Source organism: Aythya fuligula, chromosome 5 (assembly GCF_009819795.1).
Source record: "Aythya fuligula isolate bAytFul2 chromosome 5, bAytFul2.pri, whole genome shotgun sequence".
NCBI lineage: Eukaryota > Metazoa > Chordata > Aves > Anseriformes > Anatidae > Aythya > Aythya fuligula.
Window position 1 is genome coordinate 20,455,237 of NC_045563.1, and position 23,344 is coordinate 20,478,580.

At 40.0% G+C, this 23,344-nt stretch overlaps 1 protein-coding gene across 5 annotated transcripts in view; it reads right to left on the reverse strand.

Annotated features, from left to right (window-relative positions):
- Nucleotides 1-23,344, reverse strand: part of PTPN5 (protein tyrosine phosphatase non-receptor type 5) — an 82,728-nt gene that overhangs the window by 12,486 nt on the left and 46,898 nt on the right. For 3 of the 5 annotated variants that reach the window (XM_032189505.1, XM_032189507.1, XM_032189506.1), the window contains 8 exons: nt 22,729-22,895; nt 21,708-21,827; nt 19,843-19,926; nt 13,824-14,062; nt 10,327-10,516; nt 7,728-7,812; nt 2,566-2,645; nt 1,949-2,086 (listed from right to left, as the gene is read on the reverse strand). In XM_032189505.1, the coding sequence (XP_032045396.1) occupies nt 1,949-2,086; nt 2,566-2,645; nt 7,728-7,812; nt 10,327-10,516; nt 13,824-14,062; nt 19,843-19,926; nt 21,708-21,827; nt 22,729-22,890 (1,098 nt within the window). In that variant the 5' untranslated portion in view covers nt 22,891-22,895. Of the gene's footprint in view, nt 1-1,948; nt 2,087-2,565; nt 2,646-7,727; nt 7,813-10,326; nt 10,517-13,823; nt 14,063-19,842; nt 19,927-21,707; nt 21,828-22,728; nt 22,911-23,344 lie in introns of all 5 variants that reach the window. The other 2 variants (XM_032189508.1, XM_032189509.1) reach the window with 2 other exon arrangements.

A 23,344-nucleotide genomic window follows, 5' to 3' on the forward strand; every position in this document is an offset into this window, starting at 1 on the left:
ACAGAGGGCTGAGATACAGAGCTCTTCATACGCACATTAGCCAAGTTGTTGCATTGAGCAGGAACACAAAGCCTCTGTTACTAGCATCATGGCAGAACAAAGGTTTTGGTTTTGAATCTACATAATTCTGGAGTCCTGTTATTCATATATTAATATGTATTATGGAAAAGAGGGAATGAATATAGGAGACATCCACGTGGAAGGACTTACCCTGTATTTACGGCTGAGATTCCCGACACCTTTTAATTTTTGATACAAAAGGTATCAGAAAAAAATCAACAGTTCTGTTATAATACAGAGACTGTAGCTAGCTCCACTCATATAGAGCAACACCACTGCACTGTGCTCCTTTCCAAGACTGAGATGATGGATGAAATACTTTGTCAGTGTGGATGAGAGAAAATTCAGATATAAAGGTTATTTTACATTCCTGTTATATGAAAACTATAGCAGAACTTTTCAGCAAATACATCATTCAGGACCAATGTTTCCTCTGTTTCTTTTTCTCTCTCAAACCTCAAAGTCCTTTAATGATTTGGGTACATTATGTCACAATATTTCAACATCTTATTCACCGTAACCTGCCAACTCTGATCAATGAGCAAGTTATTCTTTCAGTGCTGCCTGAGATCTGAGATAGAAGTGGATGTGAGGACATAAGTTTAAAATGTTAGTACAAACACAACATTTAGATTAGCAGCTAACTTTTTTTTTTTTTTTTTTTTTTTTTAAATCAGCAGTGCCCTGTGAGCATGTGTCCAACTAGCCAGCTGCAATTACATATTTTTTTGTGTTGCAAAGCATGGTAATTCTGTATCTGTCTTATCCATATATTTTTTTTTTTTCATTAAAATTCAGTCTAAAATGATTTACTTCACAACTGGGGAAAGCTAAAGGTTTGTGAACATGCAAAAATTATGGGCACTCAGCTTCCAGCTAGCACTTCAGGCTATCTGTATGACTATATTCTCAGTCTTTTAAGTGTCTGAAATGTCTTCTCCAAAAGAAACGCTCTCAGCTGAACTACTGAGTTTCAGGGACCAGCTTTGACAAATATTGCTGCTGCAGATAAGAAACACCATTTCCATTTCTCTACTACACTTTGCTGCCAGAAGTGAAGGGGGATGCAGAGCTCAACACATGCCCAGACCATATTCCTACATTCTACGCTGCCAATAAAGGTGACAGAAGATCAGCTACCGACCTGTAAACTGAAGCCTAAGCACACGGTTCTTGCAACTCTGCTATGGGGTAAATTTTGCAGTAGGTAAATTAGTAATCAACAGCTGCAGGGCAGCAGTATTTATTACTGCAAACAAAAATAACATTAGGCAGATTACCAGAAACACTGTAACAATTTACTTTCTAGAAGTACCAATTCCAGAAGGTTGTAAATAGAAAATTTCCGCTTCTTAATTTCAATATTTCAACAGCATTTCCTGGACATATTTGAGGAAAAGAGCCTCCATACCCAAGTCAGCTCTAGTTGTTGATTATTGTAACTATCTTTCACAAATCAGGGACAGCCTCTCAGAGAAGTGGCTATAGACAATGAACTATAATAAATGCAAGATTGAAAAACATTGATGTTGTTGAAGACTAAAATAAATAGGGCTAGAATACAATTCGTTCTGATTCCTTTGGAGACAGCTTTAAAGCATGTCTGCAAATAGAGCTGGGTTTGGAAAAGCTTCAGGTCAGCAGGGAGACAAAAAAAATAGCAGAACCAGCAGTAGGCTAAGTCAGACAGCAAAACAAGACTTTCACTAAATTGAACTGAAAGAAAAGCAGCTCACCTCTTCTCTAACTCTGAAGAATTTAATTCTAGCTCTGATTGTTTAGGCCAGAGAACTAACTTCTGTTCACTTATTTCTGCAGGCTTTGCATCTGTGCCAAAAATATCTGCCAGAGTACAGATAAAAATACAGACTATATGTAACACCATTACCTCATTCATCTCTTCTATATTGGTAATCATGACAATGATGGGAGAACGCTCCTGCCACACCATTCTCCAGAAATCACTGACAGTATTAACTATTGGTCCCTGAGTAGCAATATATACCTTTTCCTCTCCTCCATAGCCCTGCCAACAAAACAACAAGAGAACAGTTTTAACAGGGATGCCCACCACAACCTTGAAGGTTCAGTCTTTTAAAGCTGGTTGGAATGAAGACTCTGTGGCATCAGTTCTTCTCCCCTCTCCTGCACATATGCACATGGAGCAAAGGCACAATATGGTCTCATAACTCCAGCAATGAGAGTCCAACAGCCTCAAGGTGACTCTAGCTAGGTCACAAACCTTTTTGAGGCTTATTTTCCAGTGCTGACTGGAATCAGCCAACTGACAAGCAATTTGCATCAAGAAGTGCAGAAGTGTGCTTTTCTCTGGTTTGAACCAGTGCAATTGCACTTTGAGATTTAGTTTTCAGTTAATGTAAGCAGGAGAGAAGAGCAATCAGATCAGCCACGATGCCTTTAAAAGCCAGTGGATGTTGCAAATTTGTTTACATTAACAGTGGCTGATAGAGGCTAGGCAAACATATAGGAATGTTGAGCTCTTACCCTGATGTAGTTAGCATTGATGTAAGAGCTAAGGGGGTCGTCCTGATCAGCTGAGGTAAGGCACACTCTGCTGTGAGGATCTGAAATGTGTAAAGAGATAAGCAATAGTTTATCATTTGCTGATAGGAGAGAAAGAGAGACACAAGTGGTTGTACAGTGAGACATTTAGATGCATTCATGGCCATCCCAATAGATGTCAGTGGTCTTGGAAAGATCCCATGCTAAAATGTTAATACAGAGAAAGGTGAAGGGTACTTGGGGTCATTTAGCTTCCTCTGATAGTTTTACTCACTCTGAAGCCTGCTGAATTTTTCCTATTACAGTCAGTGCCCCAGAGCAACTCTGGGAAAGCAGCAACTTTTCTGCTCCAGAAAATTGTTTCTCAGTCTGTTGGGTGAATAGATCCATCCTGGCTTGTAAGACATTATTCTAATGGCAGCAAACGCTTTTTCTCCCAAATCATAAACGTACATTTCTTGCATGCAGGCAAGCCAGCTGCGTATTTTCTCCTCCATTTTGTCTTGCAATAAGCTAAAGTTTGAGAAGTGCTATTAACAAATGTAATGGCTGGGGAGAAATTGAAGGTTATTAAACAGTCCTTTTGCACAAGATTTTTCAGTACTTGAGGCCCTTCCTCTTTGGGACTGTTTATGAAGCATTATTCTTGTTTTAATAGGACAACAAATGAAAACATGATTCCATCTGAGAACCTCAGTCTAGCTCCCACTGAAGTCAATGGGAGCTGTTCTACTTGTTTTAATGCAAGCTTACACAGGCCCATATTCATCCATTATCACCAGTACTCCAGTTTATCATTCACAAGAAACATTCTTCTGACAGAGGACTTCAGCAAACATTAACAGTGCATCACCAGGGGAATATTAGAAACAAACCACAGATAACATCTTCATTAAAAAAAACGAGACTGTTCAGAAACCAGAACAAAATAATAAATATGCAAACACAGTGTGATATTGGATCAAGCACAGAGGACCAAACACACAGCTGTTCCTACTGTACTATAAACAGACTCAGCATGAAACACTGTCCTCAGATAGAACTAATTCACATAATCTATTATGTGATAATGAAGTCACAATATCATGTGATCTACAAAGCAAAGATAATAACAGAGATGGTGTTTAGCAAAACAGAAATATGGAAGCAAGTGAGTTCCTCAGAAATACAATTCCTTCCTGCTCTCCTTTGCTCATCTCCCTAGTGCTGGGGAGATGATGAGACAGGAGATAATGCTACACTACAAGGTGACATTGTTTGCCAGATGTTTATTTAAATGTTACTGGACTGGTTAGTGAGGCCCCTTGCCTAAGGTCCTTTTGTCTGGGTTTTATGCAGTCATCCACGGAGCCTGCTCAAGTTTGAGTAATGATTACATCATTTCCCCCTTCTCAGAACAGCAATAATACTATAATACTATATTGTCCAGCTCATAGTGAATCTCTAGGGACAAACAAATTGGATTGAAGAACTCTATCAAGTAAGTTAAGTGCCACAGACTTCTCAGCAAAGGTTCCTTTTGATATTCAGCTGCAGTTGAACTTGAGTTAATTCTCAGTGTGGACTATTACTGCTGAGCCCACAAATATTAAAATGTTATCACAGAATCACAGAATCACAGAATTTCCTAGGTTGGAAGAGACCTCAAGGTCATCGAGTCCAACCTCCAACCTAACGCTAACAGCCCTCCACTAAACCATATCACTAAGCTCTACATCTAAACGTCTTTTGAAGACTTCCAGGGATGGTGACTCCACCACTTCCCTGGGCAGCCTGTTCCAGTGCCTCACAACCCTTTCAGTGAAGAAGTTCTTCCTAACATCTAACCTAAAACTCCCCTGGCTCAACTTAAACCCATTCCCCCTCGTCCTGTCACCAGGCACGTGGGAGAACAGGCCAACCCCCACCTCGCTACAGCCTCCCTTGAGGTACCTAAAAAGAGCGATAAGGTCACCCCTGAGCCTCCTCTTCTCCAGGCTGAACAAGCCCAGCTCCCTCAGCCGCTCCTCGTAGGACTTGTTCTCCAGGCCCCTCACCAGCTTCGTCGCCCTTCTCTGCACCCGCTCAAGCACCTCGATGTCCTTCTTGTAGCGAGGGGCCCAAAACTGAACACAGTACTCGAGGTGCGGCCTCACCAGAGCTGAGTACAGGGGGACGATCACCTCCCTAGCCCTGCTGGTTAACTCCAAATTACGATACTTGGCTTGTGATTTTTCTGTTAATGTATTTACGTTTTTACAGTAGTATGTTAGTGAGCAGTTCTAATCTTATTTCATAGAAGAGAAGCTTCTTAATGCATTGTTGATAGAAGAATTTGTACTGTTTTAAGGAAGCGTAACTGAGTTAAACGGCCTCTCTTAGAAACGTATAAACAGGAATAACTCATTCTTTTCAAAAATCATAACGTTTTAATATCATGAGAGTTTGTGGCATGAATTTCAATTTTTTTCAAGACAGAAACATTTAAGTTAAATCGAATCCTACTCTTAACAAAAAAGTGTTCTTCCAGGACAAAACTAGTACATAGACCAGGCTAAAGAAGACACTGTATCTATTAAAACAAACAAACACACACACACACACAAAAAACAAACAGTAGTAGCCTGCATCTCTAAGAAGCCAAACAACGTCAGCTATTTTTTCCACAATCTATTTTATGGACTTTCTGTATTTATGCTATGTTGGACATTTTAGAGGAATTGGCTAAACTTACTGAAACATTTTGCATAACTGAACATGGCATAAAAGCAATAAAACTGTGTAGAAATTAAAAGGAAAGTCTGTCTAGACATTACTCTTCAGAAAAGGATTCAAAGAGACTGACACGCAACATGCCACCCTCTGGGATCCTGTAACAAGAGCCTTTTCCATATAATCAAACAGTGCCTTCAAATATCCTAAAGAAAAGTCATAATTTTCCAGGAAATTCCACAGGACTTTTCCCAAATAGAAGATTGCAAATAAGTAACTTCATGTTTATGAAATAACCACATCAACCTTGTTAGCTCTGCATTTTTTCAAAAACACCTTTCTGCCATCAGAAAGCCATCTTCTAAGCCATTTTACTATCAACAGTGAAATGTGAGTATCTGCAAAAAAAATTTACTACAAATGAAATATAAATTAGATGAATAACAGACTATTATCACGTCTCTCACTTACTACAATTAACTTGAGGGTTGCAAGCAACTGATTATCATGTTAAGTGACTACCTTTTAACAATAACTGCTTAGAGTGCTGCTGGAGATGCAGTTGGTGATGGAATTTTAATTATTTTTAGGGTTTTGGATTTTGGGTTTCACCCTGGTTTGGTAATCAAGCACTTGCTGTTCCCTTGGATAATCAGTTGCCTGAGCCCGCTCTGCAGCAGCTTGTCCAGTAGTTCCTGTCAGTAGTGCTTTCTGCAGCTTGGAGAAATACTAAGTAGATACACAAGGCAGCACAGGCAACATTTGGTCAGCTTGTAAACTGGGAAGTCAGTGGATGGTCAAAACCCAAAAAGGACTGGACTCTCCCTCATCTTGTCTACAATTCCCTTGCCTACTTCATGCATGGACACTTTACTGGGATCCTTAGATTTAAAGCATAAAGGAGATAAAAGTATAGTTTTTGCACTCCTTGCTAGCCTCTTTACTATCAGCATCGTATCCTTCAAAATGGGGGTAGCTGAACAAAGATGAACCCAGTCAGCCCATTTCTCTCCTCAAAGACATCAGGCCATCCTCTGGCCACAGCCTGGGACATAATTTTGCACAGAGACTGTGGTTTTAAAATTCATTCAAGAAAAATAAAATCCATATCATAAAGAGCTTGGAATAAGCTTGTTAATCTTTGGAGGCATGGTAGGGTAGAAACTAGTTACCAGGAGAGGTCAAAGCAACAGCAATGGCTGACACAGATATCCATAAGGCTGAGGTAAAGTTTGCAGGAAGTAATTAAACTGGAGTGTGATTGTTCTTAGAAGTATATGGTAGCATGTTGGCAGTTATTGACATCTCAGGAACAGGGTGTTAAAAATGGCAGCAACTATGAGTCTAGAAATACAAAATGGGATTTTTAAAATGGATCCAGTTCTCAAAATGCACATTAAATACGGAATGTGGAACAGACAGATCACTTTAAAATCCAGCAGTTTAGGCTTCTATAATCAGCAGTAGCTTCTGCAATCTTCCCTTTCCAGCAAAACCAGCAAATTAATACTTGAATGATTCATCACAATCATTAGCACAGAAATCGTAAAACATCTGGCTGAATGTTTTTATGCTTCTGGTTTAAGGTGGAATGCAAAGTCATCAAAAGGGTTGTGCATGTTGAAACATTAGCTGCAGCTGAAAAAGTTGTAAATCTAGGTTTAAAAAAGCATAAAACCTAGCCTGGAACCATTTCCAGCTAAGGTTCATTTTCTAAAATGACAAGTATAGCTGAGGACTTTTTTGACTTCTCTAAACCTATCTTTACTAACCTGACACTGAACCATTTGGGCTTTGCAAGTATAGCTAACTCTGGTTAGTGGTGGCATCTTCCCACAACGGCTTACAGCAAAAATGAAGCATGACATCTAAATGTATTCATTTTCAAGCAACTTAAATTCAGACATAGGAGAAAATTATACATACAGAAACCTGTACAAAATGTTTCTTTGAACTCCAATACTTGGCTACAAATAATGTAACAGAAGATTCTGATTTTCTCTGTCATCTTAATGCCATCAGACCTTTTTTCAATACTCTTTCTCTGTTTGCATTTGAGGTATGATTCTGAGAAATATATTGCTCGGTCAAATAACGTTGATAGAATTCAGTCCTTCTAAAGGAGTTTATCAAAGAAACTACTAAGTAGCTTCTGAATAAACACACCAAATTCCTGTGCAGAAATTTTAAACAGAACCAAATGATGTAATTCAATTGACTTTAAAACCTAAGTGCTACTGATCTTCTGTCAATTTTAGGTTGTTCATGCTCTGTACCTCTTTTGAAATTTGATTTAGCTTTGAAGCTATGTTGCTGCTTCATAAATACAACCAGTGGACAGGGTAATGACAGCACACTTGATGTATCCTGGAAAACACACCAAAGTGCAAAGCCCTTCAGCATGTGGAATAGACCACCCTGCACTAGTGATTAAAAAAAAGCAGGATACTTACTTGGGAGAATTGTTTTGTAGCGATTCTTCCGCACCAAGCCTGGAATATCATATTCCTTTGGATCAACAAAGTTCATTGGAATTTCCTGCTCAAAAAAAAAAAAAAAAAAAAAAAAAAGCAAGCAAACAAAAAAACACAGAGTAGATTGTATTATTAGATTCACAAAAGGAATAAAAAAATCCCAAACCCATTATGTCCTGGCTGTGAGGGAGATAAAGTGATGAAGTCAACCGAAACATATGGTGCTGTACTTCTAGCAATTTACCACCAATATGTGATTGATGTTTCCTTTTACTGTCACTGGCTTTCTTTTCTGAAATCCTTAACATGAAAACGTTCATAGTGACTAATTCATTGAGTAATATGCGAGACAGCATTATGTTAGCTCCTAATATTATTAGAACTGAATTGCAAGTGTAGGCACAGAACTAAGTAAAAGGTAGTACGTAACATTCTCTGCTCCAAAAGCGATGGACCTCAGACACCATCCATTCTGACTCACATTCCTTCTTCCTCCCTGAGGGTGGAAGGAAGTAATTTGCTAGTGACTCTCACCAGCAACAGATGACGACACACACTATGACAGGTTGCTGCATTGATCTGATACCATAGAGCTGGGCAGGAGCATTTATCACTCATTTTGCTCACCGCACTTTACAGTTCAATGGGCAAGGACAGCAAAGAGGTGTTCAGGGATTACCTGCTCTCTACACTACAGTCCTAAAGAAAACAATAAAGGAGAACCTTCTTATTCTCCAGTACTCATATCCTGCAATTAAGCGGACAATGCCAGGCAGGGACAAACAAGACCCTTCCACCAACTGGAGACACTAGACATGTGATAAGATGGGATGTGCAAATCAGCCTCAGCAGAGAAGCAGCTCATGGAGCTTAGGAGCAGAGATGGTCAGCACAGCTGCAGCACATTGAATTTGAGAGGCCAGTACTGGACACACTGGTAGTGAAGTCGGGAAGTTATGATGACCTGTTAAATTCTCAAGCTTTAGAAGACTGCCTCTTATACAGCACTGAGCATGCTGTGGGCCTTAACCAGAGGCAATTAATTATAAAGGATTTGGTGGAAGTAGTTTCCTCTCAATTTGAGGAGCTGCATGGGAGGCGAAACCTTCATGTTTTCCTTAGTTATGTTGTGTTCGGTCATCCACAACTCTACTTGAGCCAAGCTCTCTGGAGCTTACTCTCCACTCAAATTCTTGCTGAAATCAAGAGGACTTTGAGTGATTAAAATTCTAAATCTTGTAAGAATTTCAGGACTTAGCCCTGCAAGTGACACCCCTGACTCTTCTTCAAATGTCAAGCATGGCTGCTTGCTTTGTTATGAATTTGCACTTGGAAAACCAAGCAGGCTAGACAGAGACAGAAAATACAGACTGTAGAGCTAGTGGTAACTGTTTCAAAAAGAAATCTAGTTTACTTTTTTAATTAGAGAAGTTACATTTTGATTAAACAGCATTTTTACCTACACTTCAGTTTTCAGTAAAGTATGAAAATGACCTGGGATGGTTTGGCTGTTGATTTTCTGAACAGAAGGAAAACTAATTCAAAAGTTCTCAAAGAAAGGAAACTTATTTCTTCTAACATTGTTTTCTTTGCGTGAAAGCTACAGTGGGCCTCAGAGACTGATTAAACTGCATATAAGATTTGTTCAGCAGTCAACTCAGACACTCATTAAGTGACCACTTCTTCCCTTGAACAGCAATAGATGCTTTATTTCGAAACTATCACAGATTACCTAAACAAAAGCTTCTTTTCTTCAACTTGTACAGCACACTAAGTGAATTAAGGACCACAGATATCTGTCAGCCTTCTTTAAAAAAAAGAAAAAAAAAAAAAAGACCAATCTATCTCATATCTCTGAATCTCTCTCAAGAGCAAGTGACACTTGAAGTGTCATAAAGGGGACAGGCTGAGAAAGATTCAATGTTGCAAAGTATTTTCTTTCCACTCTGCTGAGATCCTATGCTTAAGAGAATCCTAAAAGCAACAGACAAAGCAGTTTACAGCTAGTAAATAATTTCTGTGCAGAAGAAAAACCAGTACAACATACTTTCTAAGGCTCCAGCTGAGTGACCTAGCCATCCTGTGCTTCAGTCATCTGGAGAACATTCAGGCAACTTGGAAAGTAGCTCCATGCCAAACATTCAACAACAAAGAGCATGCACTTGGACTAATTTAATCCCTAAGGCAACTCAAAATTTCAAGAAGCTGTGTCTATAGCAAACTAGGCTTTTCTTCTATATTTCAGTGAAGAAGTTGGATTTTGCATTAACTAGTAGCACGCTGAGGAAGAAAAGAGGAAAGGGAAAGAAAAAAAAAAAGACAAACTGGTGAAAACAAGACTTTGCTGTTGTTTCCAGAACGAATTCTGTAGTTTTTAAGAGAAAAGATCATTGAAAGCTTTCAGACATTGCCATTTCAAAGGATGATGAATTTGGGGATTTCGTTTAGTGCTTTACTGATCGAAGTGGAATTTTTATGTACTAATTTTAGTCCTGCGGAAAAGTAATAGCAAGGCTCATAGAATACAGACAACATCCCATTTTCCTGATGCTCCTATGAGGAAAGGTCGGATACTCACAAAGAACTCTGCCTGGAGTATGAAAGGATCCAGAGCTTTCTTGTGCAGTTCCTCTTCAGTAAGAATGTTTGATGCTGTCTGGAGGTATTCTTGAGCTGACTGTTCCCGTGGTGACATAATATAGCCAAAACCTTGCTCAGAACAGCCTGGGGTACACATATCTAGCGTGAGTGAAACATTTGAACCTCTCCTGCAAAACAGAGCAATCAGTTAGCTTACAACAGGATGGACTTCCCCATCATTACCAGCATGTGTCAGCAACAAATGCAGCCCCAATGACAGATAAACGACAACTTTAGAAAAGCACCCATCTAGTTCTATGTATATTATTGTCACTACCTTTGAAAAATTGGCAATGCTTCTTGTCTCAACAAGACTGAAGATCATTTTGTGCACTGGAATACAAAGGCCAATATTATCAAAGTGTTTTCTGTAGTAAGGTAACTGTATTTTCTCACCTAAATGGAAGCATCGAAGGCACTGAGCAGGCAACTGGAGGAAAAGTTTTCATACTTGTGTAAATCACAAGGCTAAATATGGACACTTTAAACATCACAGGTGAAAAGCTTGGTCCTAGGTTTCTTCAGGCCAGATCCTACTGAATAACCATCTCTTAGTAGCCCAGACAACATCGGGGGGGGGGGGGGGAATCTTGGGATAAACATTACCAGTTCAGCATGAATCAATACATAAGATGCTAACCTTTACAGTGAACAACTAACCTGTTTAAAAAAACAAACAAACAAACAAACAAACAAAAAAACAACTTTCTTTCAACGATAGTACATCATGAGAAGGTTATAAAGAAGGTCCCAATATTTTAAGAGTTAAGAGCACCTCTGTTTATAACCTAAGTGGAGGATTTTTCGCGGCATTTATACAAGTTAGCCACAACAACAAAATGAAAAAGCCAAAATGCCTGCATTTGTTTATTGAATATTTTTAAAGCATTCCAAAGCTTCTGTCAATCTCACATATCACAGACAAAAAAAAGACGCAAGTGCCATCAGTGAATGTGTATTTAAATATCGTTAGTGTATTAATGACATCACACCATACGATAAGTACTAGGTATAATGTTTATATATCCACACAGTAGACCTATTTTTGATGACTTTCACTCAGCTGGAAAAATCTACTTGGGAACAGTTTTTAGAAGCTGCCGAAAAAGCATGTAAACACATGAGGATGACCAGCTCACAGAGAAATGGGTAGAAGTTGTTACTTGGATCACAGCCTTTTTCTAGATTCAGGAGTTTTTCCAAAAGCATGTGCAGCCAGCCTCCTGCTGTAATTCACAGTCATGGGTAAATGATTTTGGATGAAACATGACTACTAGTGGTAGACACTGAGTCTTTAGTGGTGCTTTTCAAAAATATTTTGACCCTATCATCCTGTGTGCTGTTAAAGAGCTACTACATCCCTCCCCCAAAATAACTGCATTTGATAACAAATGCTTTGGGTTCTTTTAGGGTAGAAGAGGCTACATACGTAAAGGTATGAATAATTCTTCAGCATGAGGAAATGAGATGGTCTCTTCATAAGAGTAACATTCAGTGCTGTTTGAATTTAGCTAGCAACTACTCTATTAATGGCGTGGGTGGTTAAGAATGAGAGGGAGGAAAGATGCAGAAGCAAGATGGATAAAAAAAGAGGGATGGATAGATAGTTTAAACACAAAAACACAAAGGAAGAGTGACCAATGCATGATGTAAATTAAATTTCTCAGAGCATATTCCAAACCCCAAATGAGGTCTGGCTTCTCAAGCATGTGTATATTGAAGAGAAGTTCACTTTATGTCTTTGTATAACACATTCTACTTAGTGAGAGAACTTCAATCAGCTGTAGTCTTTTTCCCCATCCCTACTTCCTTGACAATTTTTAAATTTTAATTCACTACTTTAACTACTTGATATTCACTACTTCTCTTGAAACAGTGAGTATTTTCCCGAAACCAGCTGCCACCTGAGGAGAAATGTCAGCATCTTTAAAAAGAGAGATGGAATGAGATCAAGGAAGCTTCAAAGCACAAATGACTGAAACATTTCAGTCTTGTCCATAACGCAAAAATGACAGCAAAGCTCGCTAATATCAGCAGGTTCAGGGACATGCACCCAAAATTACTGGAATCTCATATTTAAAGCAGAAGAATATAATACAAGAAGACATTTTAGGACGAATAATGTAATCAAGAGTAAAGTATGAGAAAAATATTTTAAGCTCACAGACTGCAAATTAAAAGGCTCTGCTGTAACACTTCACTGTGTCACAGGGAGCTTTCAAAATTCAGTATTATACTTTTTTTTTTTAAATGAATCTAAATTTTACTTTTTAAGTTTTAGACATGAGAATTAACTATGGAGCGCACTCCAATTAAGTTTGAAAAAATGGAAGTAAAGAAAGCTGACACCTTTCTACATTGGGCCCTGCAATAAACTTGTTCTTATTCATAACATCACCTTTCAGAATTTTTGTGGGATTTTTATTCTGAAGATTTTTGTTCTGTTTCATGAAGACAATTGAAAGAACAAGACAGGAAAAAAAAATGCAGACAGCTAACAACGTAAACAAAGCTTTCCCATGGTCCACAGAAGAATAAAGGACAGGAACTTTAAATCAACTTTCACCTCAGAGATGAGGATACTAAATCTAGCGTACTTCCTTTTCACTCATGCACACTCTTATGATTGGTAAAATGTAATACAATAATCTTACAGATTGAAGTTCAATCCAACTGAACACTCAGCAACTCTGCTGAGCCTTCCCCTATCCGGCATTCTGGAATTCACACACCTCTGGGCCTTTCGAATTTTGCCTATTACAGGTGACCTACCTGTGAGATGTATGAGTGAAAACAGAAATGCAACAAAAATCAATGTTGCATCACCCCTGCCTTCCTTTCATCTCAGCACTGCCTTTTCCCAGTTGTGCATCTCCCTGAAAAGCTGTTGCTTTCGTGGCTCAAGAAGTGAACATCAGCTCACTCTACAATTCCATTACTGGGTTCATTTCAGAGGAATTAATTTACTTTTTGACTAACTTAACTGATTTAAGAGAATTACAGCAGATTGCCATTTGTACTATGGTTTGCCTCTAGAGTAAGGAGTAATCCTTCAACATGAGTGACAGAAAAAGAATTAACCAGATCCATCTTTCAGTGGTAAAAGCTTTCACTGTCCTATACTGGTTTTCACACTATGCAGTTGCCATCTTGGGGAAGGGCAAGAAACTGATAAAACAAATGCATCTTTCCAAGGAAACAAGTGAGGATTTTGAACAAAACTTGTTGAGAGTCATCTGGAAATTGCACTTGTAGATCAATATCTTGCATATTTAGGACTGGACTGAAAACAGACAGGAAATAAAGCAGCTACTTCTGTTTAAAACCACATTTGAAAGTGACATTCATAAAGGTAATAAAGCTTCCTACAAGGTACAGAACTAAGCCCACAAAATCTGGGACCAAACTTCCCCCTATTCGTTACATCTACCCTACCTTTCTTGCAAGCCCACGGATTTAACCGTTAGAGTAGCTGGATCTGTCTCCGCTTTAATGTCCATTACGCAGTCAAAGACCGGGGTCTCTGGTACAGGATCCAAATCTAGGAAGTCATCCTCATTTTTATCCTCTGTCCACTCTGAGTACGTGAATGAAGGCTGCCGGCTCACAGATTGGCGTCTGTCCTCTTGTAGCGGAAAGGGGGGATCTGGACGGGCTCTGAGCAGATGCCGAAACTGGAGGAAACAAACATTTAAAAACCTTTCTGCTTGATGCCAGCCCTTCCATACAATCTGGAGGATGGGTCATTAGGGCAGCATCCCAACTCACTGTAACATATCAGGATTGGGTAGTATCAAAGAGGACAGGAATGTTCCATGCAGGCAAAGCTTTGTGGTGTGTTACAGGAATTCACATCCACCCATTCAAACCTGCTTTCAGGCACAGAGGTTTCTACAGAGCTGGTTAGGCTGAACTCAGGAATAACAGTGGAAGCAGAATGTGCTTGTGATCATCACATGCAAGCTGTGACACCACTGTCCTTTTGTTCACTTTCTTACCTTTCCTAGATTTGTTTACAAAATCAAAATCTACTACACTATTCCACAAATGATACCTCTCCTGAATTAATGTTGTTTTCCATCTAACAATTTGATATACTTGGGTTAAGAAAGGTAAATATAATTTTCCTGAACTGCACATCTTTGATAACCTGACACCATAGCCTAAATTCATATATAAACCAATCATTTTTAGAGACCTTGAGTTTTAATGCACCTCATTTTGAGACTCAGAATGCCTATATCATCATTTTTTGGCCAGTGGTGAAGCCTGTTTAAAATCAGACAATTAGGTTACAAAGCATGACATAATCACTAAATAATAAATCTTGCACAGTTCTAGGACGTATGCAATATTAAAGTTGAATATTTTGCATTAATGAAGGGATTGAAATAGCATAAACCTAAAAAAAATATCATATTGTTTTGCATTGGTGCTGTGCCAGACTAGATGATTTTGAGATATTATCAGTGGGCTGTTTAATTCTACACATGGGCCATAAAAATTAGAAGTCCATCTCTGAATTCCAGTATCTGAAACTTCATGCCAGCTTTGTCCCTAGCATTGAACTAGGAGCAGTGTCACTCAGGCTAGGATTACACAAAGTGTCTTGTACAGCCATGCAGCCTTCTGAGACTAAGAAGAGTAGGTTGCATTTTTTGAAGTTAATATTTTTCTTTTTCCTTATATAGCTTTTAAATGGGTAGTTGAATTTAGAAAACATGCAAATAAAAAGGTCAAATTTGTCTTCCTAGGCTATGAAAACATGTTAGCTTGTGCAGGATTTTAAACAACAATTTTCTTGTGTGTGTCATGTACTCTTCTTTCTCTAAGCCTAGAGAATGAAAAGTGAAGCAAGTTTTCATTTCTGTCCACAGCCAGTTTTAGAGAATGTTAGATTCTCACAAAGCAGCAGTATTCAGTTGACAGTTATTTCAATCAAAATGTTGTTTCAGTTAATCAGGATACACAGCAATTACAAAAGCAAACAGAAACATGCTTGCTAGACTTATATTCTATACAAATTTGGGGCCAAATCTGTCCTTCACGCTTGGCCTGCTGGGTGGCAAGTGAGAAGCTTTAAGATCTGATTCCATTTTCATTCCCCAAGATGACTTCTGGAGTTTGGCCATCCCCCAGTACTAGCCATGATTCTTACACATACCATGAGACTGTGATATCCAAGCGGTTCACAATGCAAAGTACATCAGCTCAGCAACTTGATACTGCTGGATAGTACTGTCATTACTCTAAAAACCTGTTCAGGAGGACTAGACAGTGCTATGTTGGTCCTCTGCAGCAGCTGGAACCTTAACACACCATTGTATAAGGCAGAAACCAACAGAATCGCTACCACAAACCTCAAACACACTACTCAGCCTCTTATGTGATCGCTTGCTTCCTAATGTGTACTGGTATCTGGGCATTCTCTGAAATGCACCTCAAACCATAGCTGAGGTCTGCCCTCCTGAGAAATTTGTTCAACTTGTATCGCAGTCACAAATTCCCTGATACAGGAGTGAGCTATATTTTAGCACGTACACAGACAAGGCAAGACAGGGCCCCAGTTCTCTTTGTATCACTTCTGAAAACCCAATTGACTATCATTTCCTCAGCACTATTTGGTGGCCCAATAGTTATTACTCTACAATAAGGCAGTGAAGTAGCTATATAAGTAAGTGTTTCTTCTCCCTTCCCCAGCGAACTACCAAAATATTAGTGTAAGTTACCACAGTTGCTAAATAAAATATGCACAGGCTGTTTAAACTGACATGCCATCTTGTATACGTGTTGGCATGGGACTGACGTATCAAGTCCATCTATAAAGAAACAAGGGTACATTTGGTGAAGAAAGATTTCATTATAATGGCGCTCCTCAATGTAAAGCATCCCTTTCTATGCACGAAGTCCTTTCTGGGCATCACATCACTTAAAATCCAGAGGGAATGAAAAAAAGATCTGAGTGTACTGGGTTCACACGGCAAGGGTTTGGTGGCAGGGGTCTGTAGGTATGGCCTCTGTTAGCAGAGTCCAGCAGCTGCCCTATGTCAGTTCAGAGCCTCCTCTTGTCAGCTCCAAAGGAAATCACTGCTACCCAGAGCTGAGCCAGTGAGCGATGCTGTTTGCACCTCTGTGAGAGAAGTTCTAAGAAGGGGGCTGGGGGGGGCGAACCTAATGTGCAACAGCAGTTGAGAGAGAGGAGTGAGAAACAACCCCACAGCCCTCAAGGCCTGTGCAGCAGGAGGACAGGAGGTGCTCCAGGCACACAGCAGCAGTTCCCCTGTGGCCTGTGTAGAGGCCCCTGGTGGAGCAGGCTGTCCCCCTGCAGCCCATGGGTCCCACATGGAGCAGACCTCCACGCTGCAGACCATGGAGGAGCCCCCGGTGGAGCAGGTGGATGTGGCCTGGAGGAGGCTGCGGCCCATGGAGAGCCCCCGCAGGAGCAGGCCCTGGGCCGGAGCTGCAGCTCGTGGAGAGGAGCCCACACAGGAGCAGGGAGTCTGGGGGGAGCTGCCACCCGTGGGGTACCGGTGCTGGAGCAGTTTGCTCCTGGGGGATGGACCCCGTGGTATGGAGCCGTGTGGGAGCAGTTCTTGAAGAGCTGCTGCCTGTGGGAAGCCCCCACAGGGTCAGTGCAGGAAGGACGGCATCCTATGGGAGGAATCCTGCGTGGAACAGGGGCAAAGTGAGGATGAAGGAGCTGCAGAGAAAAAGCATTAGGGATTGACCGCAGCCTCATTCCCCTGCACTGCACAGGTAGAAAAGAGTGAATGGGGCAGAGGAGAAGTGGTTTTAGTTTGCTTTTAGTTTCTCACTGTTCTAGCCTGTTAGTAAGAGGCAATTATATTAATCTCCCTATGCTGAGCCTGTTCTGCCTGTGACAGTAACTTGTGAGTGATCTCCCTGTCCTTATCTCAACAATAAGTCTTTTCCATCATATTTTCTCCCCCTTTTCCTTTGAGGAGGTGGAATGAGAGAGTAGTTGTGGTGGAGTTCAGCTGCCCAGCAGGGTAAAATCATGGCACTGAGACAGAAGGAAAATAAAGAAAACTGCCTTCATGCAGCTGTCTGTTGTCCATCAGGCTAGGATTCTAGAAATCCTGCTTAGCTCCATCCCTGTGGTATTGCCAGTGTCTTACTAATGATTATTTTAAATCTGATTCCCTAAATACTGGTAGAAACCGATGTTTACAAATTGCAAATCAGCGTGACCAGTGATGAGAAGTAAGGTGACAAGTAGAAATGGACCAAGCTCATATGCTCTCTAAGCACCCACTCCTAATGCCACTGTCAATAAAAAAAGAAAAAAAAAAAAAAAAGAAAAAAAAAAAAAAGGTACTGGGAGAGATAGACCATTGCTCTGCACAGGACATTACTTATGGTCTGGTGCTCTGTGAATTGTCCAGAGAACAGGCTGTCACAGTGACATTTGTGCCTTAATCCACCTAGGACCAGTCCGTTAGTGCAGACCATATGATCACAAAACACAGCAAACTCAACTACAGAGAAGCTGTTATAAAACTGCTTCTGTACAGAAGTTTTAACTAACACTTAATGAGCCCAATCAGTTCTCATTTACACTGGTAAAAATGTTCATTTGCAAGGCAATGCTATAGATTCAAAGCAGTTAAAACTGAGTGAGATCAGGATTTTTGGGAACAAAACTCTTGTTTGAAGTTACTTTGTATCCTAAGAATAGTTTGACAATAAAATGTTTCCATCCACAACAAATAGGCTGGATATACAGAGATATCACACCCCTGCTATTCTGATTTCCAGCTCAGAATGTTTTGCTGGAATACACACAGTTCATCAAAACCCTCAGATGTCTCATTTTTCTTCATTACTATTTACAGTCACAAAATCACAAGACGAATTTTTGTCCTCAAAAAATAAACATCTGGATAAGGAACAGCAGCATCAAAAAAGCAGAACATTACATAAGCCAGGCTAACTTCCTTGCCTACATCAATGATCACCGTAATGCAGACATTAACACTAACTACTTTGCCTTGAGAACGGTTTTTAAAAGTATATCATCTTACACAGTAAACATAAGATTTTGCCACTGTGCTGCCTCTGAGTGAACTTCACCATGGAATATAATGTGACAAACTTCATACAAGGTGACATCAGGAAGAGCATGGCCAGCAGATTAAAGCAGGTATTAGCCCACTCACCTTGGCACTGGTGCAGCTGCACATTGATTAAATAGCATGTCCAGTTTTAGGTCCTCCAGTTTTAAATAGATATGAACAAACTGGAGCAGGCCCAGTGTAGGGTTACAAAAAGGTCAGGGGTGTAGAGCACATGATCTTTGAAAAAAGTGGAGAGAATTGAGCATTTTCAGTCTGGCAAAGAGGCAGCCAAGGGTGATGCAATGAAAGCCTGGAACTACTTCAATGGCAGGTATGGAGCTGATGCAGCCAGACCCTTCATACAGCTGATACCACAAGGGACAGGGGCCACAAGCTGCAGTTTGGGAAATTCAGATCAGACATTAGGAAAATCTTCCTCCCCAAGCGTGCCATATTGTTAAGGCACGGGTACCTTGAGAGGTGGTACATCTCCTTCCCTGGAGGTTTTCAAAACCTGTGTAGAATAATGCTTGTCTGACTGTATCAAGTATTGGCAATAGCCCTGCTTCAACCAGATGTTGGATTAGCAAACTCCAGAGGTCCCATCCAACCAATAGTCCTTGTGATTCTATGATACACTTCATTACATTGCACATCACTTAAACTGCATGTACTCAGCATAGCTTCAGCTTCCTGAGCTGCCTGAAGATGCTATAGTGATAGGAGGCCATGTTCTACCTGCACCCCCCACTTTAACAAAACAACATAGAGGGGCAAGAAATGCCCTACTCAATTAAAACTCCTGAAGTGAGAGATTTCTCCCTAGCTTTCCCATCTAGTGCACACCTTTATGCCAATTACACAGTCACACAGAAACACAACATAGTGCTCCTGCTCCCCAGTGGCTGACAGTTAACTAGATTAATTGTAGTCATGCCACTAATATTGTTTTGCAGCTGGGGCCTTGGCCTGTATCTACAAGGGTATTGCACCTGCAAGTGCCCTGGTGCTCTGCAACAGCTCTTTCTGCCACCTCAGACAACAGATGCTCTGTGGTCAAGTCATAAGGCAGCAATTTGAGATGGTTCCTTTACTGGGCCACATCCCTTCTATTCTAAGTGAAAACATTTTGCCCATCTGAGGACGAAAAGAATAAAAACCATCAGTGTAATCGACAATTCATCAAGAAATGGATTAAGGATAAGTGTAGTCATGATTTCTCTATGTAAGTCATGCCAAAAGTTACATAGAAATTGCCCAGATGTGGTTTTAAAATCATCCTAGGCGTAATGTCAATAGCTTAGGGTAAATTAGACATCTTTCAAAAACCTGCTGAAGAAAGCGCACAAACACAGTTTGTGCAGTACTGTACTTACCAGAGATGCTACAAGTAGCAGTCCTAGAGATGCTAAAGACAGCAGGATATATGATACCACAACACTCCCAATTCTAGTCAGGTCCTGCAATACAACAGAATTGATAATAATTATGAAGTACTTCAGAGCACAGTATAGTCTCTGCATACATGTTTTTTGGCAGAGAGTATGCATCCATTCTTGGATTTTCCATGTGGATTAGTCATACCCTACTCTTGTTTGTGGAAAAGCTACCACCACCACCAGAAAACTGCCAGGCTTTGGAGAAGACTGAAACTATCTGTGAAGGTCTGAAAGGCAGATTCTACTGTGAAGGCTGTTGCTGAAAGATTAAATCTGCTTCCTACCCATAAATATTTCCAAAATTGAGATCTGGATCCACTATTGAATTTTGCAAGCTGGACCCAAGTTTCATTGCCACAGTCAGCCTAATTTAATCTCTTGGCAGAAGGCTCTGAATTAAGTTTAGTACTGTTCCTGTGTTTGTAGGTCCTTACTAAAAACACAGCCACAGAGGACTCTCCTGCATTTTCCATGCATTCTGTTGAATGTCATCAGGTTCATTCGCAGTACTTGCAGTGAAATTCATTTTAATGCCCGAGTCATATTTAAGTAGTTCAGAGTCCAGCCTCATTCTCAGCAATATGTGCAAAATGCTAGAAAGAAATTCAGAGTTAAGAGTTTTATTTAAATGTCAAATTTCTTTGCCTTTACTGTTCTCAAGTATAAATTTATACTGTAGATAGTGCTATAATAAACAGTTCTCAAAGATATGCATGAACATCTGCACAGAGTCATACTCGGGGTGTTCCTGTGGTGCATTCTAGGAATCACTTTCCTCCACACTGAACTCACAGAACATTTATTTTCAGTTAAAGTCCTATAAATCAACAATTTTGTAAGGAACAATTTGTTAATGATAGGCCCACTGCAAATAAGATACAGGCAATGCTCTATGAAGAGCTTTGATTATGCATCATAATAAATCCAACCAAGCAAGGACAAAGAGAAAGTGCTTCTTTCAAATAAAGAAAAGAACAGGTGACATGCAGCTCAAACACTGTTAAGGGAACACAGAAAACAGTCTCCTCTGTACTTCAACCACAAGAGGCACTGACTCAGATTTCCTGTTTGTACTTCTTGGCCTCCTTTACAAAGATCATGTACAATGAATCTAAACATTCTGATAACAATTATATTTCACCTGATTTTTGAAAGTAGCTGCTCACCATTTAATTAAGGTTCTGTCCATGCTAGCAGAATCTGCACTGGGTATAATTACCCCAGTAATTAATCAAATGAATCATACCAGTATATGTGTCATTATGTCATGGTGAGAAGTTAAGCAATTTTACTGAGGTAGCTTTGAAGATATAATTGTATCCATACTCCCAGTACACCTGAAATACTTGTACCACATCCAGATATGCTCTAAACACTCAAAAAAACAGAATTTTGTGACAGAGTATCTTGTGATCTGCACCCTTTATGCAGTTTCATTCATTCTTCCGAAATTTAAGTTCTCATCAATTCTAGTAAATGAAGTTCCAGCTCTTCTTTTATGTCAGCTAAGCCTTATAGGGCTGACTTCTCATTGCTTTGTTTCATTTGCAATCATTTGTACATTATAAGAAAATCCACTGAGCTGATGTAACATCATAAACAAAAATTTAGCCCTGTTTCTTGAAAATAAAATATTAAAGTGCTTTCAGAAAATGCTTTTCAGAACATACACACAATGCAGTAGTCACAACATTAATCTGAGTACATGTGTATCATACATGTAGTCTAAAGAGATATTGGAAACATCATCCAAAGGTACTGACATCAACCATATGGTCAGAGAGAAGAGCACAGGGACTTACCTCCCCCTGATCTGACAAAAATCGTTCAAATGGGGTAAGCAGGTAAGACAGTAGGTCAAAGGCATTCTGAGCTACTGGGATGGTCCCATAAGTGCTGTACCACAGCATCATGCAGAGAAGCTGTGCAATCGATCAGAAAATACATAATGAGTATCCCTCATTATACAAACATTCATTTTCATTTCAAGACAGCATAATTAACTAATTTAGTTCTCATTGATTTTATGTTGATCACCACTTTTGCTTTCAGAAGTCAGATATTTTCTATGCTGTAGCTTAACAACAATAAGAAGACTGAGGGCTAAATGCTCAGCAAGCATGAACTAGATGCTTATCGGTGAGTTCAGCAAGCTTACTCTGATCTATACTAGCAAAGTGATTGCCCACAGTAGTCTGTGTATCAAAAGAGAAGAGATCCCTCTGATTTCTGAGCTTTCAGCATTATCACTTTTAAATCAAAACTGGAATTCAATGAACTTGGTGTTATTAAAACGTCTACCTCAAACTATGCAAAGCTCTCACAAATAGCCATGTTCACATACTTATCCCTATAAAAATATATACACACACATATTGAAGCATTTCATTTGAATCACAAGGTTGCTACACTCACCACAGTTAACATAAAATGACAAAAACAATGATGTTACATTTAGCACTCTCACAAAGGGGTATACCCTCACTTCCTAGCACAAAGGACACACTGGAATGAACCTTAAAGGGTATATTTACCAGTTCACTTTTTAATAAGATCGTTATTTACCCCCAAACATATTAGCGGCAGAAAACTGATCAGTTGTGAGATTGGCCATTTTACAAAGGAGGCATTTTCAAAGGGGCAGGGAATGGGATGGGAATTTGGGACATCCAAAGGCAAAGGCTGTTTGCAAAGCAAGGCTGTGGGAGGTGATTGCAGCTCTATCCACTGCTATGTCCACCACTATTGAGGAGGAATCCTCACAAGACAAGAAAGCTTGAGAGAAGGGTCCCAGCATTTCAAACTGATGACAAGCTTCCTTACCAGTATCTGTGAGAGGACAAACAGATACATGTTGTCTCCAGTCATGAATCCATTCCACCAGGCAGCCCAACCAAGCAATGCTGTTTTCTGGGAGGCTTTCAGGGACTGCTCTTTCCTGTTCAGCTGTCCTTGTTGTCCTTCAGCTTCATCCATGGACTCCATCGCAGCTGGATTGGAAAGACCTTCACATGAAAATGACATGTGCAGGGAATGAATAGCACATAACCCTGCAGCCACTGCGGAGGCTGCAAGAACTATTGTTTTCCTAAAGACGATGGTTACCTCTCAGTTCTGCATCAGTAAGTGCGGCTCAGGATTGCGAGCGTCACACTCTATTAGTGCAGCTGTATTCACCTGCCTTCGTCAGAAAAAAGTGAGTGTGGGCGGATAAATTATTTTCCCTTTCTTTCCGGAGGTGCAGATTCTGGGCTTTGTTGTTAATGCATTCTCATTTACATCGCTGTACCTTTTTGTTTTTACTTTTTTTTTTTTTTAAAGGAACCATCTGTGCTACTTCCTAGCTCCAGCTGCATGATGGCAGAGAATCCATTTTGTCCCTCCCTGCCTCAGTTTCTTCCTCTCCACCTATTTGTCTGTTTTGTCTAATTTGATTATA